The sequence below is a fragment of the Sciurus vulgaris genome, assembly GCF_902686455.1.
Source record: "Sciurus vulgaris genome assembly, chromosome: 12".
NCBI classification, from domain to species: Eukaryota; Metazoa; Chordata; class Mammalia; order Rodentia; family Sciuridae; genus Sciurus; species Sciurus vulgaris.
Window position 1 is genome coordinate 46,281,096 of NC_136473.1, and position 23,017 is coordinate 46,304,112.

The 23,017-nt window shown below is 37.5% G+C and overlaps 1 protein-coding gene across 2 annotated transcripts in view; it reads right to left on the reverse strand.

Annotated features, from left to right (window-relative positions):
* Positions 1–1,108: 1,108 nt before the first annotated feature.
* LOC306641126 (S-acyl fatty acid synthase thioesterase, medium chain-like) overlaps positions 1,109–23,017 on the reverse strand; it is a 39,233-nt gene continuing 17,324 nt past the window's right edge. For both annotated transcript variants that reach the window (XM_079105975.1, XM_079105974.1), the window contains exons 5-9: positions 18,613–18,751; positions 9,749–9,848; positions 8,881–9,050; positions 2,860–2,942; positions 1,109–2,286 (exon numbers count right to left, since the gene is read on the reverse strand). In XM_079105975.1, the coding sequence (XP_078962101.1) occupies positions 2,144–2,286; positions 2,860–2,942; positions 8,881–9,050; positions 9,749–9,848; positions 18,613–18,751 (635 nt within the window). In that variant the 3' untranslated portion in view covers positions 1,109–2,143. The remainder of the gene's footprint in view (positions 2,287–2,859; positions 2,943–8,880; positions 9,051–9,748; positions 9,849–18,612; positions 18,752–23,017) is intronic.

A 23,017-nucleotide genomic window follows, 5' to 3' on the forward strand; every position in this document is an offset into this window, starting at 1 on the left:
AAAAAACTTTAAAAAATCAAAGTTGCTTTCTTAATTTTGCGTAAGTAAAAATGATTCTCATCTTTACTAAGTTTTCCTAAGGACAGACGTTTTCCATAATGATATCAAAGCCCAAGACTTCAAAGATAAGACATTAGCAGCAATAGGCCTGGTTGTTTGTAATTGAAGGCCTGAAACTCAGAGCTGTTCCCTAGTGGACTTTCCCTCCAACTGGTGGAGGGAAAAAGCCCACCCCCAAACCCTGGCATTTGCTCCATCATGATACTCCCAAAAGTGAACTATGTAGACTAAAGTGTTTCTCAAATTAATTATCACAAATACAAATTAATTTTGTATCAATCTTTTACTAAGGGAGTTCTGGAAATTGCATCAAACTAAAAGGTACAGTACAACACATATTAAACTGTGGGGGTCCTCCCTGCCACATCCTTCATGGAGAAGGAAAGGGCAAACTGCCCAAGGAGGATGTTGGCAGGTTTTCTATTACCCAAAAACCTTATCTACTCAATAAACACATAAGAGCCAATACTCTTTTTTTAAATGAGAGGAGGTGTGATGGGTCTGGCCATACCATCTCTGGCCTCTTACAACTCATCCAACTCTCCTTTATTTATAACATACAGGTAAAGGGGGTCAGGACCTGGAGGAGCTTCTACTGTGATGGACAGGATAGGGTGGAGTTAGGGAAGCCATTCTCTGAGGGGGAAAATTCCAGGGAACCACTCTCATGAAGTCCCTATGCTTCCTTGCAGTTCCTAGAAGCCAAGTCTCTGTGTCCCATAGCTCAACCTAGTCTGATTCTGCTAAATAAGGATGGCTTCCCACACTAAACATTTAATATAAATTGCTTGAGCCTGTTTCTAGCCCAAGTTTATTATGTGAATTCTAACTCAACACCTCCCACCCCAGTAATAAATTTTATATTATTCATACTTGGTTTAAAAAGTTGATAAATTCTTTTTAAAAAGTCTCCTGTATGCATTTTCCTTAATCTTATTTCCTAAGACTCTACCTATGCTATTTTAATAAAATGAATGATCCTAAATATGCAGATGCTTTAAAAGTTAACATTTTAATAAATAGCATTATGCTAAGTGGTGTGGGCTGTAAGGAAGAGACATTAGTCCTGTTAAGTTAGTAGAGTTTATTATAAAGATATGATGGAAAGAGGGAAATGGTGGGGGGGTGGTCTACTTGCATTAGTAGGCCTTGAAGAGATAGCCCAGTCTGGGAACTGTCAGAGCTCAGGGCCCAGGCAGCCCCAGGGATACAGTGATACTTCATTCCCTTCAGCAGGCATCTGTGGACCCCATTTGTAGTTTCTGTCATGGTTCTGACCCAGGCCATTTTCTCCATTTCTCCTCTTTTTCTCTTGGGTTCTTGTTTGTTTCCAACTATTCCATTTTCTTTCCATGTCAAGTTCAAGCTATCACAGTGAGACCAAGACAGCCTATTTGGGTTACTTTCATTCTTGACCACTACCTATGCCATGGGTACAATCTAGGTGGTTGTCCTTTGACAGGCTCACCCTGAGTCATCAGTCATAGCAGGACCACAGACAGCCACCCAGTAGTTGACAAGAAGGAACTGCTTACAAAGAAGCCTGAGGTCAAAGGCACTTTGAGTACTTGTCGATATAGACTGCCTTGTCTTCATAATACAATAGGTTACATTTTCTTATTAAATAGGACTGCTCAGTATTTCAAAAGATTAGATCGAGCTTTGAATTACAGCATATGTTGAACAATAATTCCAAGCATTTCCCCGTCAATCATTTTCACCATTAAAATAACTGAAGAAGGCTAAGGGGTATAGTTAAGTGGCAGAATGCTTGCCTGGCATGTGCACTGAAAAAAACAAATAGTTGAAGGAAAAAGTGATAATTTGCCAAGCATTGATTTTGGCAAACTTTCCACAGATGAAAACTGAAAAATTCTAATACAAAGATAAGGACTGCCAAAAGTGTGTTTTTAACTCTTTGCCTTTTGTCCTCCTTTTGTCATAAATGCTGGAGAGAGAAATGCATTCAAATATAATGAATCACCCTGACAGTAGAAAACATGTGATTTCCAATCTCTGAATAAAACTACTGAGCTACATCTGTATAACCAAGAAAACTATTTTAAAGCTAAAGGAAAAACTCCTAAAAGTTAGCAAGCATTGATAGTTCTAGACACTTGGTTATGTAGTTCTTGATGAAATTTTCATTGTCAGGTTCCAGAAGATAAAAGTGATCTCCTGGCAGCACATGAATATCAACATTTCCACTGGTTATATCTTTCCAGGCTAAAAGTAAACAAAATTTTATTTAATAACAAATGACATTTGCCATCTACAACAAAAAAATTTTTTCCAAATACTATTTCTCTAAGAGCTGATATCCATTGGCTGATATCCATTGGTAGTTATTTCTAATGTCAGGTTCTATGCATCCTATGTTTTTAATTTCTCTAAGACCTATCAATGGCATTTCTCTCTCTCTCCCTCCCCCCACCTCTCTCTCTGTCTCTCTCATACTGGGGATTAAACCCAGAGGCACTTTACCTCTGAGTCACTCCCCAGTCCTTTATTTTTTTTTTCTTTTGAGACAGGGTCTCACTAAGTTGCTTAGGGCCTCACTAAGTTGCTAAGGTTGACCTTGAACTTGTGATCCTTCTGCCTTGCTGCTGGGGTTACAGGTATTCACCATCATGCCTGGCTGTGTTCTTTTATTTCACATGAGATCAGTACCTCTCCATCTATACTAAATAAAACTGGGATGAACTTTCTATTCACTGCAGTAACTGTTAGTTGACATTTGCTGAAAACCATCAAACACATATTTCAATAAAATTCCCAAAACTATAAAAATAATTTCACCTTCTACATCCTTTGCTAAGTCTTCGGATCCAACAAAGCATGTCAAATCACAAGAAAGAACGGCCTTAGAGGGTGTGTCAAAGCTGTAGACAAAAAAGAGCTGGTTAAGCAACATACCCGAACCTCTTCCTGTTAATAGCATCACTGAAATGAAACAGGAGACCTCATCTTTTTGCTCTTTCCACAGTGCAAATATATTTTCATCAAGTGGGGGCCACTTCTCCCTATCAGAAACTGCCTGAGACTCACTGTGGCCTGGGACATTTTCCAACCTCATCTAAGTTCTAGAATGTACACTGGCAGCAGGATGGTGCTGGGGGGGTCCCAACTCAGGGTGAGGCTGGTTAACAACCAGTGCTGTTGGCTGTTGTAGCCTAGTTATGACCTCCCTGATACCTCCCAGCTCTCTCCACAGAACAAGAGTGAATTCTAAATAGAAGCTACTCTAACATCTGGAGACTAAATAATACACTATTGAATGACCAATGGATAGTAGGAGAAATCAAGGATGAAATAAAAAAAAAATACTTAGAGGTAAATGAGAATACCGATACAACACATCAAAATATTTGGGACACTGTGAAAGCAGTACTAAGAGGAAAGTTTATTGCATTGAGCTCATTTATTAAAAGAATAAAAAGTCAACAAATAAATAACATTACATCTCAAAGTCCTAGAAAAAGAACAAATCAACACCAAAAACAGTAGAAGACAGGAAATAATTAAAATCAGACTGAAATAAATGAAATTGAAACAAAAGAAACAATTGAAAAATTTGACAAAACAAAAAAAAAGTTGGTTCTTTGAAAAAAAACAATAAAATTGATAAACCCCTAGCCACACTAACAAAGAGAAAACGAGAAAACCCAAATTCCTAAAATTCATAATGAAAAAGGAAATATCACAAGGGACACAACTGAAATACCCAAGATAATTAGAAACTATTTTGAAAACTTATACTCTAATAAAACAGAAAATATTGAAGACATCAACAAATTCCTAGAAATATGTGACCTATCTAAACTGAATCAGGTTCTGCCTCAGTTTCACCACAACAGCACAAGTACATTTACTGAGCTGGATGCTGGGTGCTGGGGACATGCAAATAAACAAGTCCAGTCCTGCCCTCCTTCATCTGATAGACTGGGTGGGGAGAGAGATGTGAATGAAATAATCAGACAACTGAAGAGAGATGAAAGTAAGTAACATCGAGCCAGGTGATCTGAGAGCATGGGACAGGAGTAGGGACAAGCCAGGGTCATGGTGGGTCTCCCTGAGGAAGTGAAGTGTATCTGAGATCTGGATGAATAGAAAAGAACTGAATGAAGAGGACAGAGGCTTCAGGGAAAGAGAAAAGGAGTTCGATTTATTGCTCAGAGGATGAAGTGGGTATTGGGAGAAAAATAAGGTGAGGAAGTAAGCAAGGACCAGGTCTAGGCCACATAGAGGATTATGGTTGTCCTAAGAATGGTAAGGCACAAAAGGGTCTAACTCATAATTAAACTTGACTCTCATTCCCCTGGATATAGTGCAGGGAATGGACCGGAAGGGGACAAGGGTGTATGACAGCCAATTTAGGGGCTCTTTCAATAGTCCAGGTGAGAATTTCTCTTCTGCCTAGAATGTAAACACTAGGAACATGACTCCCACCCTCAGAGCAAGGGGGAAAAACAGAGTAACTCACGGGAAGCTGGGGTGCAGGGCACACTGTAGGCCCTCTAAGGAGAGGTGGAGGAGTCATAGGCTCAGTCCTGGCCAAGTGCACAAAGAGACATCCAAAATCAGTGAGGGTTTTAACAGGGGTTAGGGTGGTGGTCAGATGGAACTCACTCCGACTCACAGACTCTTTTCCATGGTCCTCCACTAGTGGTCCACAAGGAAGATTGGGAGCAAAGCTAGAGGCAAGATTTGTCTGTACCAAGGAGAGGGGACAGCCGTCTTGAGAAAGTCCCACCCACAAAGCCCAGACACAGGGGGCTACCTAGGAATGATGCTTGAGACAGTCTAGATGCCCAAGCATTCCAGTAGCGCACATCCAGTAACAAGCAATAGCTGTCTACACTGGGGAGCAGCAATACGAGGGGCTCAAGAAATAATGAAGGTTTGGGGTGAAGCAGGACCATTGAGGAAAACAAGTACGCTTCAGCAGCCTCGGCCCCACATTAACACCAAAGGAATGAGGAATTGATGGTGCATGAAGGTAACCATAACAACAACAAAACCCAAACTCAGCTCACCTCCAGTCTAGATTGACTCAAACTCCCTCCTGTAAGGGCAGAAGGAAAGATGTGCTAATTCCCATCATAGATTCATTTCTGCATCTACTATTCTATTCCAAAAAGTATAAAAAGCTTTAAAATTTTATATATAAATTTCAATAACAATTTTCAGACACACAAGAAAACAAGAAATAAACAATTAGTTGTTAAGGGATAAAACACTCAAAAGAATCAAGAGTGACTAAGACCCAGATGTTGCAACTATCTAACAGGAACTTCAAGATACCTATGATTAATATGTCAACTGAGTTACTGGGAAAGGTAGACGATGTATATATACAAATGAGAAATGTCTTTTCAGAGATATGAAAACTCTTAGAGACAAATGGAATTTCTAGAAATAACCAGATACAGAAATGAAGAGTTCCTTTGAGAAGCATGTCATTAGACTCACAGTCAGGGAAACAAGTCAGTGAACTTGAAAGCAGCCAGCAGAAATTATCCACATGGAGACACAAAAAGGAATGAAAGCTTAGCAAAGACATCATCCAAGAAATGTGGACAAAATCAAACAGCCTAGTGCATGTAGAGTCACAGAGGAGCAGAGAAAGCAGACCAGGCAAGAGACTGTCAGAGCTTTGGAACCACCCTGCTGACACAGCTCCACTCTGGACACCAGACTATGAGCATTGGTGTTAGGTGATGGGGAAGGACTGAGAGATGCACTGGGCCTAATTTTATTTATAATGGAAAGAGCTGAGAGCTGAGGCTGGGTAAAGACACAACAGAGTGAGAAAGGGAAAGGAGCAAGAGAGAAAGAGAACCAAAGAGCAGGGTTTGGGGAGACCTTTGGGTACTGGAGGAAGCTAATAGTGGTGACTGGCTATCACAATTTGATTCACAGCAGTGAGGGTGATAATGTTAATATGACTTTCTCTATTCTAGAAGTATAATATTTCTAGGACTTATTTATTTATTTATTTTGTGTGTGTGAGTTTGGGAGGTTTATTTGGAGTGAAAAACAATGGAATGCTAGTGAGTTTTTTTCTTGTGTTTTGTTTTTAAAAATGACCTATGGCCTTTTTACATGTCATACCCAAACTGATGGCCTGCAGCTAGTTACTTGAGTTACGCTTTTTACCCTTTCCTTGCACAGATGAGACAAGGTGTTAATGAAACATGCTTAGAATCTCACAGCTGGTAAAACACAGGATTTTGATAGTAGTAAGTGGACTCTTTAACATTTAAGTCAAACCTTAATATTCAACTATTATGCAAGTCTTAGTTATTATAAAACAAGCTTTTGTATATATTATTTCATTTAATATTAATAGTGATATGAATTATTTGTAATTTTTAAAAAATTTTATTTAGTTGGCAAGTAATAATTATATATATAGGTATATGAGGTGATATTTTCATATATGCTTTCATTATGGATCAATTAAGTCATTAATTAGCACATTCATTATTTGACATACTTCTAATTTTTTACCATGTGAACATTTAAAATCTACTGTCTTAGGGGTTTTGAAGTGTACATTACATTGTCATTAGCTGTAGTCATCATGCTAATAGGTCTTAAAAACTTACTCCTCCACTCTAACTGAACCTTAGTACCCTCTGGGCAGCATCTCATATTCCTCCCCCAAATCTCCAGCAACAGGTAACCACCATTCCACTCTCTACTTCTATTGGTTCATGTTTTTAGTGTCCACGCATTAGTGAGACTGTGTTCTGTTTGTCTCTCTCTGTTTGGTTTATTTCACTTAACATAATGTCCTCAGGATTCATTAAGGCTGTTACAAGTGACAGGACTTCATTCTTTTTAAGGCTGAATATTGTTCCACTGTGTATATATACTTCTTTATTTGCTGATGTAGGCTTAGGCTGATTCCACATCTTGGCCCTCGTGGATAACACAACAATAAACACGGAGTGCAAAATATCTCCTAATGAACTAATATGATAATTCTATTTCTTTGTTTTCAGGCACCTCTCTTCTCCATAAGGGCTGTACTAATTCACAGTACCATCAACAGTGAACAAGTGTTCTCTTTTCTCCACATTCTTTCCTGCACTTAATATCTTTTGTCTTTCAGATCCATTCTATCAGGTATCAGATGGCATCTCATGTTGGTTTTGATTTGCATTTTCCTGATGATTAGTGATGTTAAGCACCTTTTCCTATACCTGTTGGCTATCTGCACAACTTTTGAGAAATGTCTATTCAGGTCCTTTGCCCATTTTTCCATCAGGTTGTTTACTTGCTATTGGTTCTTTGAGTTCCTCATATATTTTGGATCTTAACCTCATTAGATATATGATTTACAAATACTTTCTTCTAATCCATAGGTCTTCTCTTCTGTTGATTGTTTCTTTTGTTTTGATATAATCTCATTTGTCAATTTTTGCTTGTTTCCTATGCTTTTGGGGTCATATCCAGGACAATGTCATGGAGCTTTCCCAGACTGTTTTCTTCCAGGAAGTTTTTCTTCTCAGGTCTTGTGTATAAGTCTTTAATCTTTCTGAGTGAGGCAAAAGTCCAGTTTCATTATTTTGCATGTGTCTATCCAGTTTTGCTAACACCATTTATTAAGGAGAGAAGAGAATGTCCTTTCCTCATTCTGTATTTTGGCATTTTTGTTAATAGCCTAAGTACATAGGTTTATTTTGATGCTTTTAATGCTCTCTCTTGGTTGAAGAGTTCATTTTTATGTCAGTACCATGCAGATTTATTACGATAGCTTTTTTTTAAATGTCAAGTTCCTTTTCCTTTCTTTTTATATGAGACAGGCATTTCTTTGATCCTGACTCTCTGCTCAACTTAGTCTTAGGAAAATCACATTTGGGTTAAGATGCTTGGGATAGAAATGGAAAGACGGATAGACTTAGGATATCTAGGAGGTGAACTGTGAACTATACAGTAGATTGAAGTAGGCAGTGATTGGGGAGATGTGTGACAACAGAAAGGCCTATCTCACTTCTCAAGGTGCTGCACATCTGCTCCACTTTTTGTAGCTATCTGTGTAAATGTCCAGTAGCAAGCACAGCCCATGGTGGCCCAATGCCTGTTTCAGGCTTAGTGGATGAAAAACAGGTAATGTAGGCCCAAACATATGCTTTCAAGGAATTTAAACCGAGAGAACAAGCACCAGGCAAAATAGAAGAAATGCATGACAGTATATAAGGATGACTAGGGTCCAATGCTGGTCCCACAATGATAGCTCTTGGGATGGTAGACCAGGAAGAGTCATTTGTAGGCTTAGGTTGTTGGGGGAGGATTGACAGAGCCTTATGATTTCAGTCCTATCAGAAGACTCAAGCTTCAATCCAGACAGCCCATGAGACAAGGAAAGAGGGAGATGTCACGAAGCTAAGGGAGTTCTGGAACAAATTCACAATAAAACAAGCTTAGCAAACTACTGCTCCCCTCCCCACTGTCTACCCCACACTTAACAATAAGTAGTGATCCATTCCTGCTGATCCTGCTAAGATGATGAGATTGCTTTGGCATTTATTCAATAAATATTCATTGTATGATGAAACATACATATCAATATATAAATGTATATATATGATATATATAAAATATATATTGTATATATGTATTTGTGTATCTTTATAGATATAATTTTTGTGCTCAGTCTCCATTCTAAGCCAGTACAAATATTATGAATGACCCCAAAGAAAATGGAGCCCAACTCTTTGAATATTACCTTTTCATCTACACGCCCTCTGAGAACTGCCCATCTGTATTTTTCTATAAACATCCACACACAAAATTGTCTCTGTTACTTACCTGTAATTGCTAATAAGCTGGATATCTGCCAAGATTCTGGGAATACTTTGTTGTAAAAGTTCTTTGTCATTAATAAAACTCTTGGGGGTGCCTCCAAACTCTATAAGGAAAGAATTCATTTGTTCTTCTGACAATTCATCAAGTTTGGGAATTTGAGGCCGGGCCTTTGACTGGAAACATAAGCAAATACAGGATGACATGGTACAAAACACACTTGTTCATAAACTGAAAGCTTTCTATCTAAAGTCAAGTCCTCAAATCAAGGTTGGGAAATGGAATTCTTCTTCTAAAGGCTTCAGGAGAGAATTCTTTCTCTACGAAAGCAGGGAAAGGAAAGTTCCTCAGCAATTCTAGCCTCATAGTGCCACCAAAATGACATTCTGGACTCAGAATCCCAGGTCAGACGGTGAATTTTTGAGGACAGGATGGGGATCAAAGGGAGAAGTGGAAGAGGAGCAGGAACCACAGCTTAACCTAGGTTTAAAAGTTAGAGAAGTTTGACATCACTATCCCCTTTTCAATTTTCAAGGATTCTTTCCTGGCTGATTGATCACTTTTCTGAAATTGTTCAGAAAACAATTAAGTTCCCAGCTACCCAAAGTAAGAGAAAAAGCACTGGTGCTCAGTATGAGCTCAGAGGCAGGAGCAGTGCAGGTGATTAACAGGGGACTGATGAAGTGCACTTCAGAGAAATGGAGAGAGAATGACATTGAAAGAGATTTGAGGAATTTTCAATAGCAAATAGTGTGCCTGCCATCATTCCCTTGTCAAACCAAAGTTTGCCAGAAAGAAAAATAACAACCTGATTTTTTATTCCCCCAATTCCCTCCTCTTCCCTCCTCTTTCCAAGGAAAATGAAATTACTTACATGGGGGGCAGTCATACTTGACATAAACAAGTGCACTGGCTCCAGCTTGTATTTTTCTTTTAGGTGCAGGGAAGTCATAAAAGCAACGTAGGATCCCATACTAATTTGTGTAAAGACAAACATGATAACTGTTCAGCAAGACTCGTGATGGTTCAAGTATCACAAACACAGCAGTGATCATGAAAGAATTAAAAGTAAAAGTTAACTGATTAATAACTATTTTATAAAGGTATATTTTCAATGATCAATATCAACATAAAGAGTATTTCAAACACACTAGTACTGATGTCCCCAGTGCTACAGTTTGGATCTGGAATGTCCCCAAAGGTTATGTGTTAAAGGTTTGGTCCCTGACTTGATATTATTGGAAAGAAACCTAAGAGGTGGGGCCTAGTGGGATGTCTTTGGGTTACTGAGAAAGTGCCTCAGAGGTGGATCGTGGAATCCCAGCCCCTTTCTTTTCCTCTCTTTACTTTCCTGGTGATGAGGTCAGTGGTTTTGCTCTGCCACATAGCAGGACCAAGAAATCATGAATTGAAACCTTTGAAACTATGAGCCAAGTAAACTTTCTCTCCCTATAAGTTGATTACATCAGGTATTTATTTATAGTAATGGAAAGCTGACTAACATACATAGGCTTGCAATTCATTTAAATTTCCTTTTCTTCCTTAAAGATGAATATCACTAGGTCTTTGACAGTTTATATCAGCAATTCTTTTTTTTTTAATTTTCATTGTAAACAAATGGGATACATGTTGTTTCTGTTTGTACATGGAGTAACAGCATACCATTTGTGTAATCATACATTTACATAGGGTAATGGTGTTTGATTCATTCTGTTATTTTTTCCTTCCCCCTGACCCCACCCGCAGCTCTTTTCCCTCTATACAGTCCCTCCTTCCTCCATTCTTGCCCCTCTCCCACCCCCCATTATGTGTCATCATCCACTTATCAGCAAGATCATTTGTCCTTTGGTTTTTCAAGATTGGCTTATCTCACTTAGCATGATATTCTCCAATTTCATCCATTTGCCTGCAAATGCCATAATTTCATTATTCTTTATAGCTGAGTAATATTCCATTGTATATATATAACACAGTTTCTTTATCCATTCATCAATTGAAGGACATCTAGGTTGGTTCCACAATCTGGCTATTGTGAATTGAGCAGCTATGAACATTGATGTGGCTGTATCTCTGTAGTATGCTGATTTTAAGTCCTTTGGGTATAGGCCAAAGAGTGGGATAGCTGGGTCAAATGGTGGGTCCATTCCAAGATTTCTAAGGAATCTCCACACTGCTTTCCAGCATGGCTGCACTAATTTGCAGCCCCACTAGCAATAATGGATGAGTGTACCTTTTTCCCCACATCCTCTCCAACACCTATTGTTGCTTGTATTCTTGATAATCGCCATTCTAATTGGGGTGAGATGGAATCTTAGGGTAGTTTTGATTTGCATTTCTCTTATTATTAGAGATGGTGAACATTTTTTCATATGTTTGTTGATTGCTTGTAGATCTTCTTCGTTGAAGTGTCTGTTCATATCAAATGGGCATTTGTTGATTGGATTATTTGTATTCTTGGTGTAGAGTTTTTTGAGTTCTTTATATATTCTGGAAATTAGTACTCTGTCTGAAGTATGAGTGGCAAAGATTTTCTCCCACTCTGTAGACTCTCTCTTCACATTGCTGAGTTTCCTTTGCTGAGAGAAAGCTTTTTAGTTTGAATCTGTTCCAGTTATTGACTCTTGCTTTTACTTCTTGTGCTATGGGAGTCCTGTTAAGGAAGTCTGATCCTAAGCCAACAAGTTGAAGATTTGGACCTACTTTTTCTTCTATAAGATGCAGGGTCTCTGGTCTGATTCCGAGGTCCTTGATCCATTTTGAGTTGAGTTTTCTGCAGGGTGAGAGATAGGGCTTTAGTTTCATTCTGTTGCATATGGATTTCCAGTTGTTTATTTTGGTGCCAATACCATGCCGTTTTTGTTACTATTGCTTTGTAGTATAGTTGAAGTTCTGGTATTGTGATACCCCCTATTTCATTCTTCCTGCTAAGGATTGCTTTAGCTATTCTGGGTTTCTTATTCTTCCAGGTGAATTTCATGATTGCTTGCTCTATTTCTGTAAGGTATGTCATTGGGATTTTAATTGGAATTGCATTGAATCTGTATAGCACTTTTGGTAGTATGGCCATTTTGTCAAAATTAATTCTGCCTATCCAAGAACATGGGAGATCTTTCCATCTTCTAAAGTCTTCCTCAATTTCTTTCTTCAATGTTTTGTAGTTTTCATTGTAGAGATCTTTTACCTCTTTGGTTAGATTGATTCCCAAGTATTTTATTTTTTTTGAGGCTATTGCAAATGGAGTTGTTTTCCTCATTTCCCTTTCAGATGTTTCATCACTTGCATATAAAAATGCTTTAGATTTATATGTGTTGATTTTATAGCCTGCTATTTTGCTGAATTCATTGATGAGGTCTAGAAGTTTTCTGGAGGAGGTTTTTGGATCCTCTAAATATGGAATCATGTCATCAGCAAATAGTGACAGCTTAAGTTCCTCTTTTCCTATTCGTATCCCTTTAATTTTTTTAGTCTGCCTAATTGCTCTGGCTAGAGTTTCGAGGACAATGTTGAATAGAAGTGGTGTAAGAGCATATCCCTGTCTTGTTCTAGTTTCTAAAGAGAATGCTTTCAGTTTTTCTCCATTAAGAATGATGTTGACCTTGGGCTTAGCACAAAGAGCCTTTACAATGTTCAGGTATGTTCCTACTATCCATATTTTTTCTCGTGTTTTGAGCATGAAAGGGTGTTGTATTTTGTCGAACGCTTTTTCTGCATCAATTGAAATAACCATATGATTCTTATCCTTAAGTCTATTGATATGATGGATTACGTTTATTGATTTATGGATGTTAAACAATCCTTGCATTCCAGGGATGAATCCCACTTGATCGTGGTGCACAATTTTCTTAATATGTTTTTGGATATGGTTTGCCAGTATTTTGTTAAGGATCTTTGCATCTGTATTCATCAAGGATATTGGTCTAAAATTTTCCTGTCCTTGATGTGTCTTTGCCTGGTTTGAGTATGAAGGTGATATTAGCTTCATAGAATGAGTTTGGTAGGGTACCCTCCTTTTCTATTTCCTGGAATACTTTGAGAAGTATTGGAATGAGTTCTTCTTTGAAGGTCTTGTAGAACTCGGCTGAGAATCCATTTGGTCTTGGGCTTTTCTTGGATGGTAGATTTTTAATGGCTTCTTCTATTTCATTGCTTGATATTGATCTGTTTAAATTGTGTATGTCCTCCTGGTTCAGTTTGGGAGGAGCATATGTCTCTAGAAATTTGTCAATGTCTTTGGTAGTTTCTATTTTGTTGGAATACAGATTTTCGAAGTAGCTTCTCATGTTCTGTATCTCAGTGGTGTCTGTCATGATGTTTCCTTTTTCATCATGAATTTTAGTAATTTGAGTCTTCTCTCTCCTTCTCTTTGTTAGTGTGGCTAAGGGTTTATCTATTTTGTTTACTTTTTCAAAGAACCAACTTTTTGTTTTGTCAGTTTTTTGAATTGTTTCTTTTGTTTCAATTCCATTGATTTCAGCTGTGATTTTAATTATTTCCTGTCTTCTACTACTTTTGCTGTTATTCTGTTCTTTTTCTAGGGCTTTGAGCTGTAATGTTAGGTCATTTAGTTGTTGACTTTTCATTCTTTTCTGGAATGTGCAATGAATTTTCCTCTTAGTACCACTTTCATAGTGTTCCAGAGATTTTGATATGTTGTATCATCATTCTCATTGACCTCTAAGAATTCTTTTATCTCCTCCCTGATGTTTTTTGTTATCCATGTTTCATTCAATAGCATATTATTTAGTCTCCAAGTGTTGGAGTAATTTCCTTTTTTTACTTTGTCATTGATTTCTACTCTCAGTCCATTATGATCTGATAGAACACAAGGCAGTATCTCAATTTTTTTGCATTTCCTAAGGGTTGCTTTGTGGCATAACATATGGTCTATTTTTGAGAAGGTTCCATGTGCTGCTGAGAAGAAAGTGAATCCACTCATTGATGGATGGAATATTCTATATATGTCTATTAAGTCTAGGTTATTGATTGTGTTATTGAGTTCTATGGTTTCTTTGGTTGGTTTTTGTTTGGAAGATCTATCTAGTGGTGACAGCGGTGCATTAAAGTCACCCAGAATTATTGTGTTGTGGTCTATTTGATTCCTGAAATTGAGAAGGATTTGTTTGATGTACAGGGATGCACCATTGTTTGGGGCATAAATATTTACTATCGTTATGTCTTCCTGATTTATGGTTCCCTTAAGCAGTATGAAATGTCCTTCTTTATCCCTTCTGACTAACTTTGGCTTGAAGTCCACTTTATCTGATATAAGGATGGAAACCCCCACTTTTTTACTGAGTTCATGTGCATGGTAGGTTTTTCCCATTCTCTCACCTTTAGTCTGTTGATGTCTTTTTCTATGAGATGAGTCTCTTGCAGGCAGCATATTGTTGGGTCTTTCTTTTTAATCCATTCTGCCAGTCTATGTCTTTTGATTGATGAGTTTAGGCCATTAATGTTCAGGGTTATTATTGAGATATGATTTGTATTCCCAGTCATTTGGGCTTTTTTTTGGTTTTTAATTTGGCTTGGTTTCTCCTTTGAGTGGTTTTTCTCTAAGGTTTTTCTCTTTGCTGACCTACATTGTTATTTTTCATTTCCTCCTCATGGGATATTTTGTTGAGAACATTCTGTAGTGCAGGCTTTCTATTTGTAAATTCTTTTAACTTTCGTTTATCATGGAAGGATTTTATTTCATCTTCAAATCCGAAGGTTAGTTTTGCTGGGTATAGGATTCTTGGTTGGCAACCATGTTCTTTCAGAGCTTGAAATATGTTGTTCCGGGCCCTTCTAGCTTTTAGAGTTTGGGTTGAGAAGTTTGCTGCTGTCCGTATTAGTTTCCCACATATGTAATCCGATGCTTGTCTCTCGCAACTTTCAAAATCCTATTTTTATTTTGAATGTTAGGCATTTTCATTATAATGTGCCTTGGTGTGAATCTGTTGTGATTTTGTGCATCTGGTGTTCTGTAAGCCTCTTGTATTTGATTTTCCATTTCATTCTTCAGGTTTGGGAAGTTTTCTGATATTATTTCATTCCTTTGGTTGGTATCTCTAAGCCTTCCTCGATCCCAATAATTCTTAAACTTGGTCTTTTCATGATGTTCCATAGTTCTTGGAGAGTCTGTTCATGATTTCTTACCATCTTCTTTTATTGTGCAACTTTATTTTCAAGATTAAATATTTTGTCTTCATCATCTGAGGTTCTGTCTTCCGAGTGGTCTAGTCTTTTGTTGATGCTTTCCATTGAGTTTTTTATTTGGTTTATTGTTTCCTTCATTTCAAGGATTTCCAATTTTTTTTTTTTTTTTTTTTTGGTGTTTTTTTTTGAGAATCTCTATCTCTTTGTTGAAATGATCTTTTGCTTCCTGCAGTTGCTCTTTCAACTGCTTATTGGTGTTATCAATCATTGTCTGCATTTGCTCTCTTAACTCATCCTTTGCTTTGTGAATCATCTTAATCATGTATAATCTGAAGTCCTTTTCTGACATTTCTTCTACCATACTGTCATTGGATTCTATTAATATAGAATCTAGATTTGTTTGGATCATTTTCTTTCCTTGTTTTTTCATGTTGTTCATGAATCTTCCCCTCTAGCAGTGCAGATCTGGGGTATTGCAGATTCCCCCCGATAGACTTATAGTGGCCCTATAGGTTTCCAAAACCTTTTCTTTAAGGGGAGATCAATATTAGCAGTGCCCACTTCAGACACTATGCAATCCTAGACCAAATAGCTGCTATGAGGACAATAACAAAATTGTCATAATAAACAGAATGAGTTCAACTATTATCTTCAGTATAACAAACAGATTTGCAATAAGGTCTGCAGTTTCTAATGGAGGACAAAGAGGATGCAGAGGGATGTAGGAGGTAGCTATTAATGGAATAAGAAAAGAATATACAGAAGTTCTAGATAATAGAAAGGGTGATAGTGTAATCAAAGGAAATTGGATGTTAGCATGCAAAAAGGGAGAAAGAGGGAACAGGTAAACAAAAGGAAAAGAGAGCCAAAAAAAGTAAAGAAATAAAAACTTAAAATTGTTCAATAAGGAAAAGAAAGATAATCTACACTATAACAGTCATATAGATATGACTTTAGTAGCCTGATGCAGGAGAGGTACCTGGAGACATGAGCTTCAAGTCTCCAGCAGGCGTCTCAGGATGGGATTTGCCCCACCTAAATATCGGAGCTACGGCTTCCAGGATTACCCAAGATAGCCGCTCCAGCTTCCAAATGTGTCGGCAAACGGGGAGCTGCAGCTTAGGGTGTGGATATGGTTGGCTGGAGGTCCTGGAGGCGGGCTGTGGTTAGTCAGGCAGGGGTCCTGGAGGTGGGGTATGTTTGGTCTGGTTGCAGGATCCTGGAGGCCGGGTACAATCAGTTGGTCTGGGGTCCTCGTGAGAGGGCGCACTCAATTGGTCTGGGGGTCCTGGCAGCAGGGAGCAGTCAGTTGATGTGAGGGCCCCAGAGGCAGGGAGAGATTGGTCGGGCTGAGGGATCCTGGAGACGGGGCTCGGTCAGTCCAGCCAGGGGTCCTACAGGGCCTGGCTGTTGTCTCAAAATGGTGGCAGCCACGTGTAATCAAACCTGCAGGTACTGTCACAGTGAACTTCCAGGCAATGGCAGGCAGCTGGTGCTCCACTTGCAGTCTGCGGTCAGTCTGCTGGCAGCTGTCAGATGATCGGGAGATGAACCTCGGGTGGTGGGTGATGGGTAGGTGAAAGGCAGGCAATGGACAGGCAGGAGGCAGGCAAATGGCGGAGAATAGGCACCTGATAGTGAGTAATCTGCACTCAAAAAAGGCGTCGATATGCTGGCAGACTGCAGATGATCACAGCAGACAAATGGGGTAAACAGCAGGGGATCGATAAGCAGCAAAAACTGCCTCACCAAGAAACAGATATCCTCTGCTTGAAACCAGAGTTACGGAGCAACAAGGAACGCAACCTCCCTCTAGTCTGCCATCTTGGATCCCCCAGCAATTCTTAAAGAAAGGGTTTGGGGACCTCTGGGAACTTCTGAGACTCCAACTGGTGGCCCAGCAGGTCAAAACTGTTTTAAGGATAACACTAAAATGTTATTTGCCTTTTTTACACACATGAGTACACAGTGGATTTTTCCAGAGGTTATGTGACATGAGATATTGCAAGAATGTAAAGACAGAGAGATTAGAGTCCAGCTGTCTTCTATTATGCCAGCAGGTAAAGAGATTTGCAAAAGTGTAAAGCAATGCTGTTCTTCTCATTGCAACTTTTTGGGTAAAATACAGTCTTTAATAAAAATATATTGTTTATGTCAACAATATGTGGACTATTAATGTTATGTTTTTGTTTTGGGGGTTCTTTTAAGGGGGTGGTGGGGATTGAACCCAGGGTCACTTAACCACTGAGCTACATTCCCAGTTCTTTTTATTTTTTATTTTGACACAGGGTCTCACTAAATTACTTAGGGCCTTGCTAAATTGCTGAGGCTGGCCTTGAACTCAGCCTTCTATGTCACTGGATTTACAGGCAAGCAACACCATGCCCACTGGTTAGTGTTATTTTTAGATAAGTTAATAATTAAAAATATTTAAAATTTCTTAGTTGTACTTTCTAATATGGTAACTATCAACTGATATATCACATATAAACAAAAGATATCTGAGGTCCTCGATGCTTCCCAAAAGTACAAAAGGAGACTAAGACCAAAAAGTTTGTGAACTATTAGAGCTATAGATACATTTTTGTAGAAAAAAAAAAATACCAAGGGATTATTCACTTGCAAATTGCATATTTACAGATCTTATAAAAGAAAGAGAAACCCAGTCCCATGTTCATAACTGGAGTGTGAAGTGCAGGTAACTTGGAAACACATATCAAGAGTGTTAACAAAGAGTATCTTATTCAACCTAAATATTGGGAATTTATCCTAAGAAAGCAATAACAGATTTAAACCAAGTTTTCTATAAAAATGTTCACTGAAGTTCTGCTTATAAAGGAAAAAGAAGTAACTTGTATCCCCCAAAAAAAAAAATTTAAATGAGGAAACAACATATACTTACAGGCTTTGAAAGATGATCACAGCAACGTTTAAGTGATAAATTCAGGTAAAGATATAAAACAGGACTCCATCATGTAGAATGTAGAATTACATTGTCCCATCAATGTAGAATTACTAAAAAACCATGTCAAAACTTTAAAGCATTGTTATCTGGCTGGTAGGATGATGAGTAATTTTTATTTTTCAGTTTTTGCTTTGCCATATTTATAAAAAAGACTATATAGCAGCCAAAATTTATTGAGTCCTTTCTACAAACCACATTATTTATGATCACTATTCATTTAATCCCTATAAGAAGGAACTATCATTAGTCCAGCTTTATAGAGGAGGAAAGGGATTCAGAGGCCTAAGGAACTTGCCCAAGGTCACAAAGCTACTAAAAAGTAGCCAGAACCCCAGAATTAATGACCTAACCTCAGAATTATGCAACCTAACTTCAGAAACATACTTTTTACATAATTGATATTTTTAAAATAAATGAAAATAAGTTGCTGCTAGAATTCTGATTTTATGCCTGTAAGGACAAAAAAGATATAATGACTATGCAAACTAGAGTCAAGAGAGTTGTGATTGGTCATCATTACCCAACATGCTCTTCAGCCAGTACAAAAGGTATGCATCTTACAAGTCAGAAAGAACAACATTAACCATGGACTTGTGAAGAAATTCCCCCAGATGCCTTTTAGAACATTTAAATACCTGTGGCCAAAAAATGCAAATGGTTTATCCTGGATGATTGGCAGCAAAGCATGAGCAATTTCCTCAGCTACCTGGTTGATGTCATTTGCAAAAGGTTCTTCAAGGCGACTTTCTCTTCCAGCAAGTCTTAAAGAGAGCACTGGAGATTGGGAAACACAAGTAAGGGCATGTGATAATGAATGAGGTACTGTGATGTTTAAAGGGTCTTATATTTACACAATGTGAGCACCTCCAAAGAAACAAATAATGAGTAAAAGGTTTAGAATCTGCTAATAAGAAAAACAACATGAAATACAAAAACTAAATGTCTGAAAGATACCTTCTAATTTCAAAATACCCAGAAATAGATAGATAGATAGATAGATAGACAGATAGATAGATAGATAGATAGATAAAAGATGCATGTGATTAGATGCATAGTGTAGTTCACAGTAAAGGAAGAACCTCGAAGAAGAATAAAATAAGAAGGAATTGAAATTTTCAGAGATGAGTATTACCAGTGATATGACTATTCTGACAGCCATTTCCTCTACCAGAAAAATAAAACACGAGGTTTCAAAGGTGACCAAAAGAGTTAAGAGACAAGACATTGGAATGCTTAAAATTTGAGAGTCAGAACTGAGTCCTCTACATAAAACTGGGAAACTCTAAACTCTAAACCCTCCATGGAGAAGTAGTGAGAGAAAAAATATATATCCTCCTAATGGCAAAGGAGAAAGCAGAAGTTTCTGATTTTGACTTTGGATGTAGGATGCTTGGGGAGTGTGCCCTTAGACTTTTTTTTTTATAACCAAAGCCGTGCATTTATGCAAATTTGAAGTTAGTTTATATTACCTTGATAATACAAGGAAAATGAAGTCGAAAAAATAACTCTTAAGTGAACCTGTGTTAATAGCATCAAAGTAGCACCTTTGGTTAGAAGCACCCAGTATTGCCATTAAAAAGCATTGATAAGTTTCTCCTCATGAATACATACACAGCATAAATCTTTCAGAATCAAGACTCAAGCTGATCCTAAATAGCAGCGGGCCAGAGAAAGTCTAACACACATAAAAAGGAGTATAACAAAATCTAGCAATCAACAATATAAAAATCACAATGTCTAGGATCTAACAGAATTCACCAGACGTGCCAAAAAAGTGGGAACACATTACTCATGACGTGTTTTCAGGGGTGGGGAGTGGGTATACAAACATGAGAAACAGACAAGAAATAACAAATGATGGAGTTAGAACCTTAAAACAGCTATTATGAATATGCGCTGTAATATAAATGAAAACAAGAATGTGATAAAAAGGAAGATTTTTAAAGACCCAAGGAGAAGTTCTAGGGATGTGAAATACAATCTCTGAAATTAAACATACACACACACACGCATACACACGCACCAGATGTGATTAACAGCAGATAAGACACGAAGAAGAAATAATAGTGAACTTGGAGCATTTAGAAAATGAAATATCCAAAATTAAGCATAGAGGGTATAGAATAAAAGGGGAAAAAACAGATGAGGTCCTGTGGATATAATATATGTCAATTTAATATAAATATAGCCCAAGTCCCAGAAGGACAGTAGAGAGAAAGGAAATAGACATTTGAAGAAATAATGGCTGAATATTTCCAAATTTGATAAAAAGTATAAAGTCACACATCTAGGAAACCCAAACAGAATAAATAGTGAAAACCACATCAAGGTAGGTCATAATCAAATTGCTGAAAACATAATAAAAAAAGTCTTAAGCATCTAAAGAAGAGATACATAGAGATACAAATGTAGGAATGACAGATTTCATGTCAGAAACTGCAACTCAACATGGGAAGGACAATTGTCAAGCTGGAATTCTATAATTAAATTTGGATATAGATTGTAATAAATTAAATAAGCATATTGGAGATCCTAAACAAACACCTAAGAAATAAAACAATGATTAATGGCTAATCACCCAGTGGTGGAAGTATATGAAAGGCTTAAAAACAACTAATTCAAAAGAAAAGAGAAGATGAAAGGAAAAAAAAACATATGGAATTGCATTGAATCTGTATAGCACTTTAGGTAGTATGGCCATTTTGACAATATTAATTCTGCCTATCCAAGAACATGGGAGATCTTCCATCTTCTAAGGTCTTCCTTAATTTCTTTCTTCAGTGTTTTGTAGTTTTCACTGTAGAGATCTTTTACCTCTTTGGTTAGATTGATACCCAAGTATTTTATTTTATTTTTTTGAGGCTATTGCAAATGGAGTTGTTTTGCTCATTTTCCTTTCATCTGTTTCATCGCTTGCGTATAAAAATGCTGTAGATTCATGCGTGTTGATTTTATAGCCTGCTATTTTGCTGAATTCATTGATGAGGTCTAGAAGTTTTCTGGAGGAGGTTTTTGGATCCTCTAAATATAGAATCATGTCATCCGCAAATAGTGACAGCTTAAGTTCCTCTTTTCCTATTCGTATCCCTTTAATTTCTTTAGTCTACCTAATTGCTCTGGCTAGAGTTTCAAGAACAATGTTGAATAGAAGTGGTGAAAGAGGACATCCTGTCTTGTTCCTGTTTTTAAAGGGAATAGTTTCAGTTTTTCTCCATTAAGAATGATATTGGCCATGGGCTTAGCATAAATAGCCTTTACAATGTTCGGGTATGTTCCTGCTATTCCTATTTTTTCTAGTGTTTTCAGCATGAAGGGGTGTTGTATATTGTCAAATGCTTTTTCTGCATCAATTGAAATAACCATGATTCTTATCCTTAAGTCTATTGATATGATGGATTACGTTTATTGATTTATGAATGTTGAACCATCCTTGCATTCCAGGAATGAACCCCACTTGATCGTGGTGCACAATTTTCTTAATATGTTTTTGGATATGGTTTACCAGTATTTTGTTAAGGATCTTTGCATCTATATTCATCAAGGATATTGGTCTAAAATTTTCTTTCCTTGATGTGTCTTTTCCTGGTTTGGGTATGAGGGTGATATTAGCTTCATAGAATGAGTTTGGTAGGGTACCCTCCTTTTCTATTTCCTGGAATACTTTGAGAAGTATTGGAACGAGTTCTTCTCTGAAGGTCTTGTAGAACTCAGCTGAGAATCCGTCTGGTCCTGGGCTTTTCTTGGATGGTAGATTTTTAATGGCTTCTTCTATTTCATTGCTTGATATTGATCTGTTTAAATTGTGTATGTCCTCCTGGTTCAGTTTGGGAGGAGCATATGTCTCTAGAAATTTGTCAATGTCTTTGGTAGTTTCTATTTTGTTGGAATACAGATTTTCGAAGTAGCTTCTCATTATGTTCTGTATCTCAGTGGTGTCTGTCATGATATTTCCTTTTGCATCATGTATTTTAGTAATTTGAGTCTTCTCTCTCCTTCTCTTTGTTAGTGTGGCCAAGGGTTTATCTATTTTGTTTACTTTCTCAAAGAACCAACTTTTTGTTATGTCAATTTTTTGAATTGTTTCTTTTGTTTCAATTTCATTGATTTCAGCTGTGATTTTAATTATTTCCTGTCTCCTACTACTTTTGCTGTTACTCTGTTCTGCTTTTTCCAGGGCTTTGAGCTATAATATTAGGTCATTTAATTGTTGACTTTTCATTCTTTTCTGGAATGTGCTTCATGCAATGAATTTTCCTCTTAGTACCGCTTTCATAGTGTCCCAGAGATTTTGATATGTTGTATCATCATTCTCATTGACCTCATTGAGAATTTTTTAATCTCCTTCCTGATGTTTTTTGTTATCCATGTTTCATTCAATAGCATATTATTTAGTCTCCAAGTGTTGGAGTAATTTCCTTTTTTTACTTTGTCATTGATTTCTACTCTCAGTCCATTATGATCTGATAGAACACAAGGCAGTATCTCAATTTTTTTGCATTTCCTAAGGGCTGCTTTGTGGCATAACATACGGTCTATTTTCGAGAAGGTTCCATGTGCTGCTGAGAAGAAAGTGCATCCGCTCTTTGATGGATGGAATATTCTATATATGTCTATTAAGTCTAGGTTATTGATTGTGTTATTGAGTTCTATGGTTTCTTTGGTTGGATTTTGTTTGGAAGATCTATCTAGTAGTGACAGCGGTGCATTAAAGTCGCCCAGAATTATTGTGTTGTGGTCTACGTGATGAAATTGAGAAGGATTTGTTTGATGTACAGGGATGCACCATTGTTTGGGGCATAAATATTTACTATCGTTATGTCTTCCTGATTTATGGTTCCCTTAAGCAGTATGAAATGTCCTTCTTTATCCCTTCTGACTAACTTTGGCTTGAAGTCCACTTTATCTGATATAAGGATGGAAACCCCCGCTTTCCAATTCCAATTAAAATGCAATTCCAATTAAAATCCCAATGACGTACCTCACAGAAATAGAGCAAGCAATCATGAAATTCATCTGGAAGAATAAGAAACCCAGAATAGC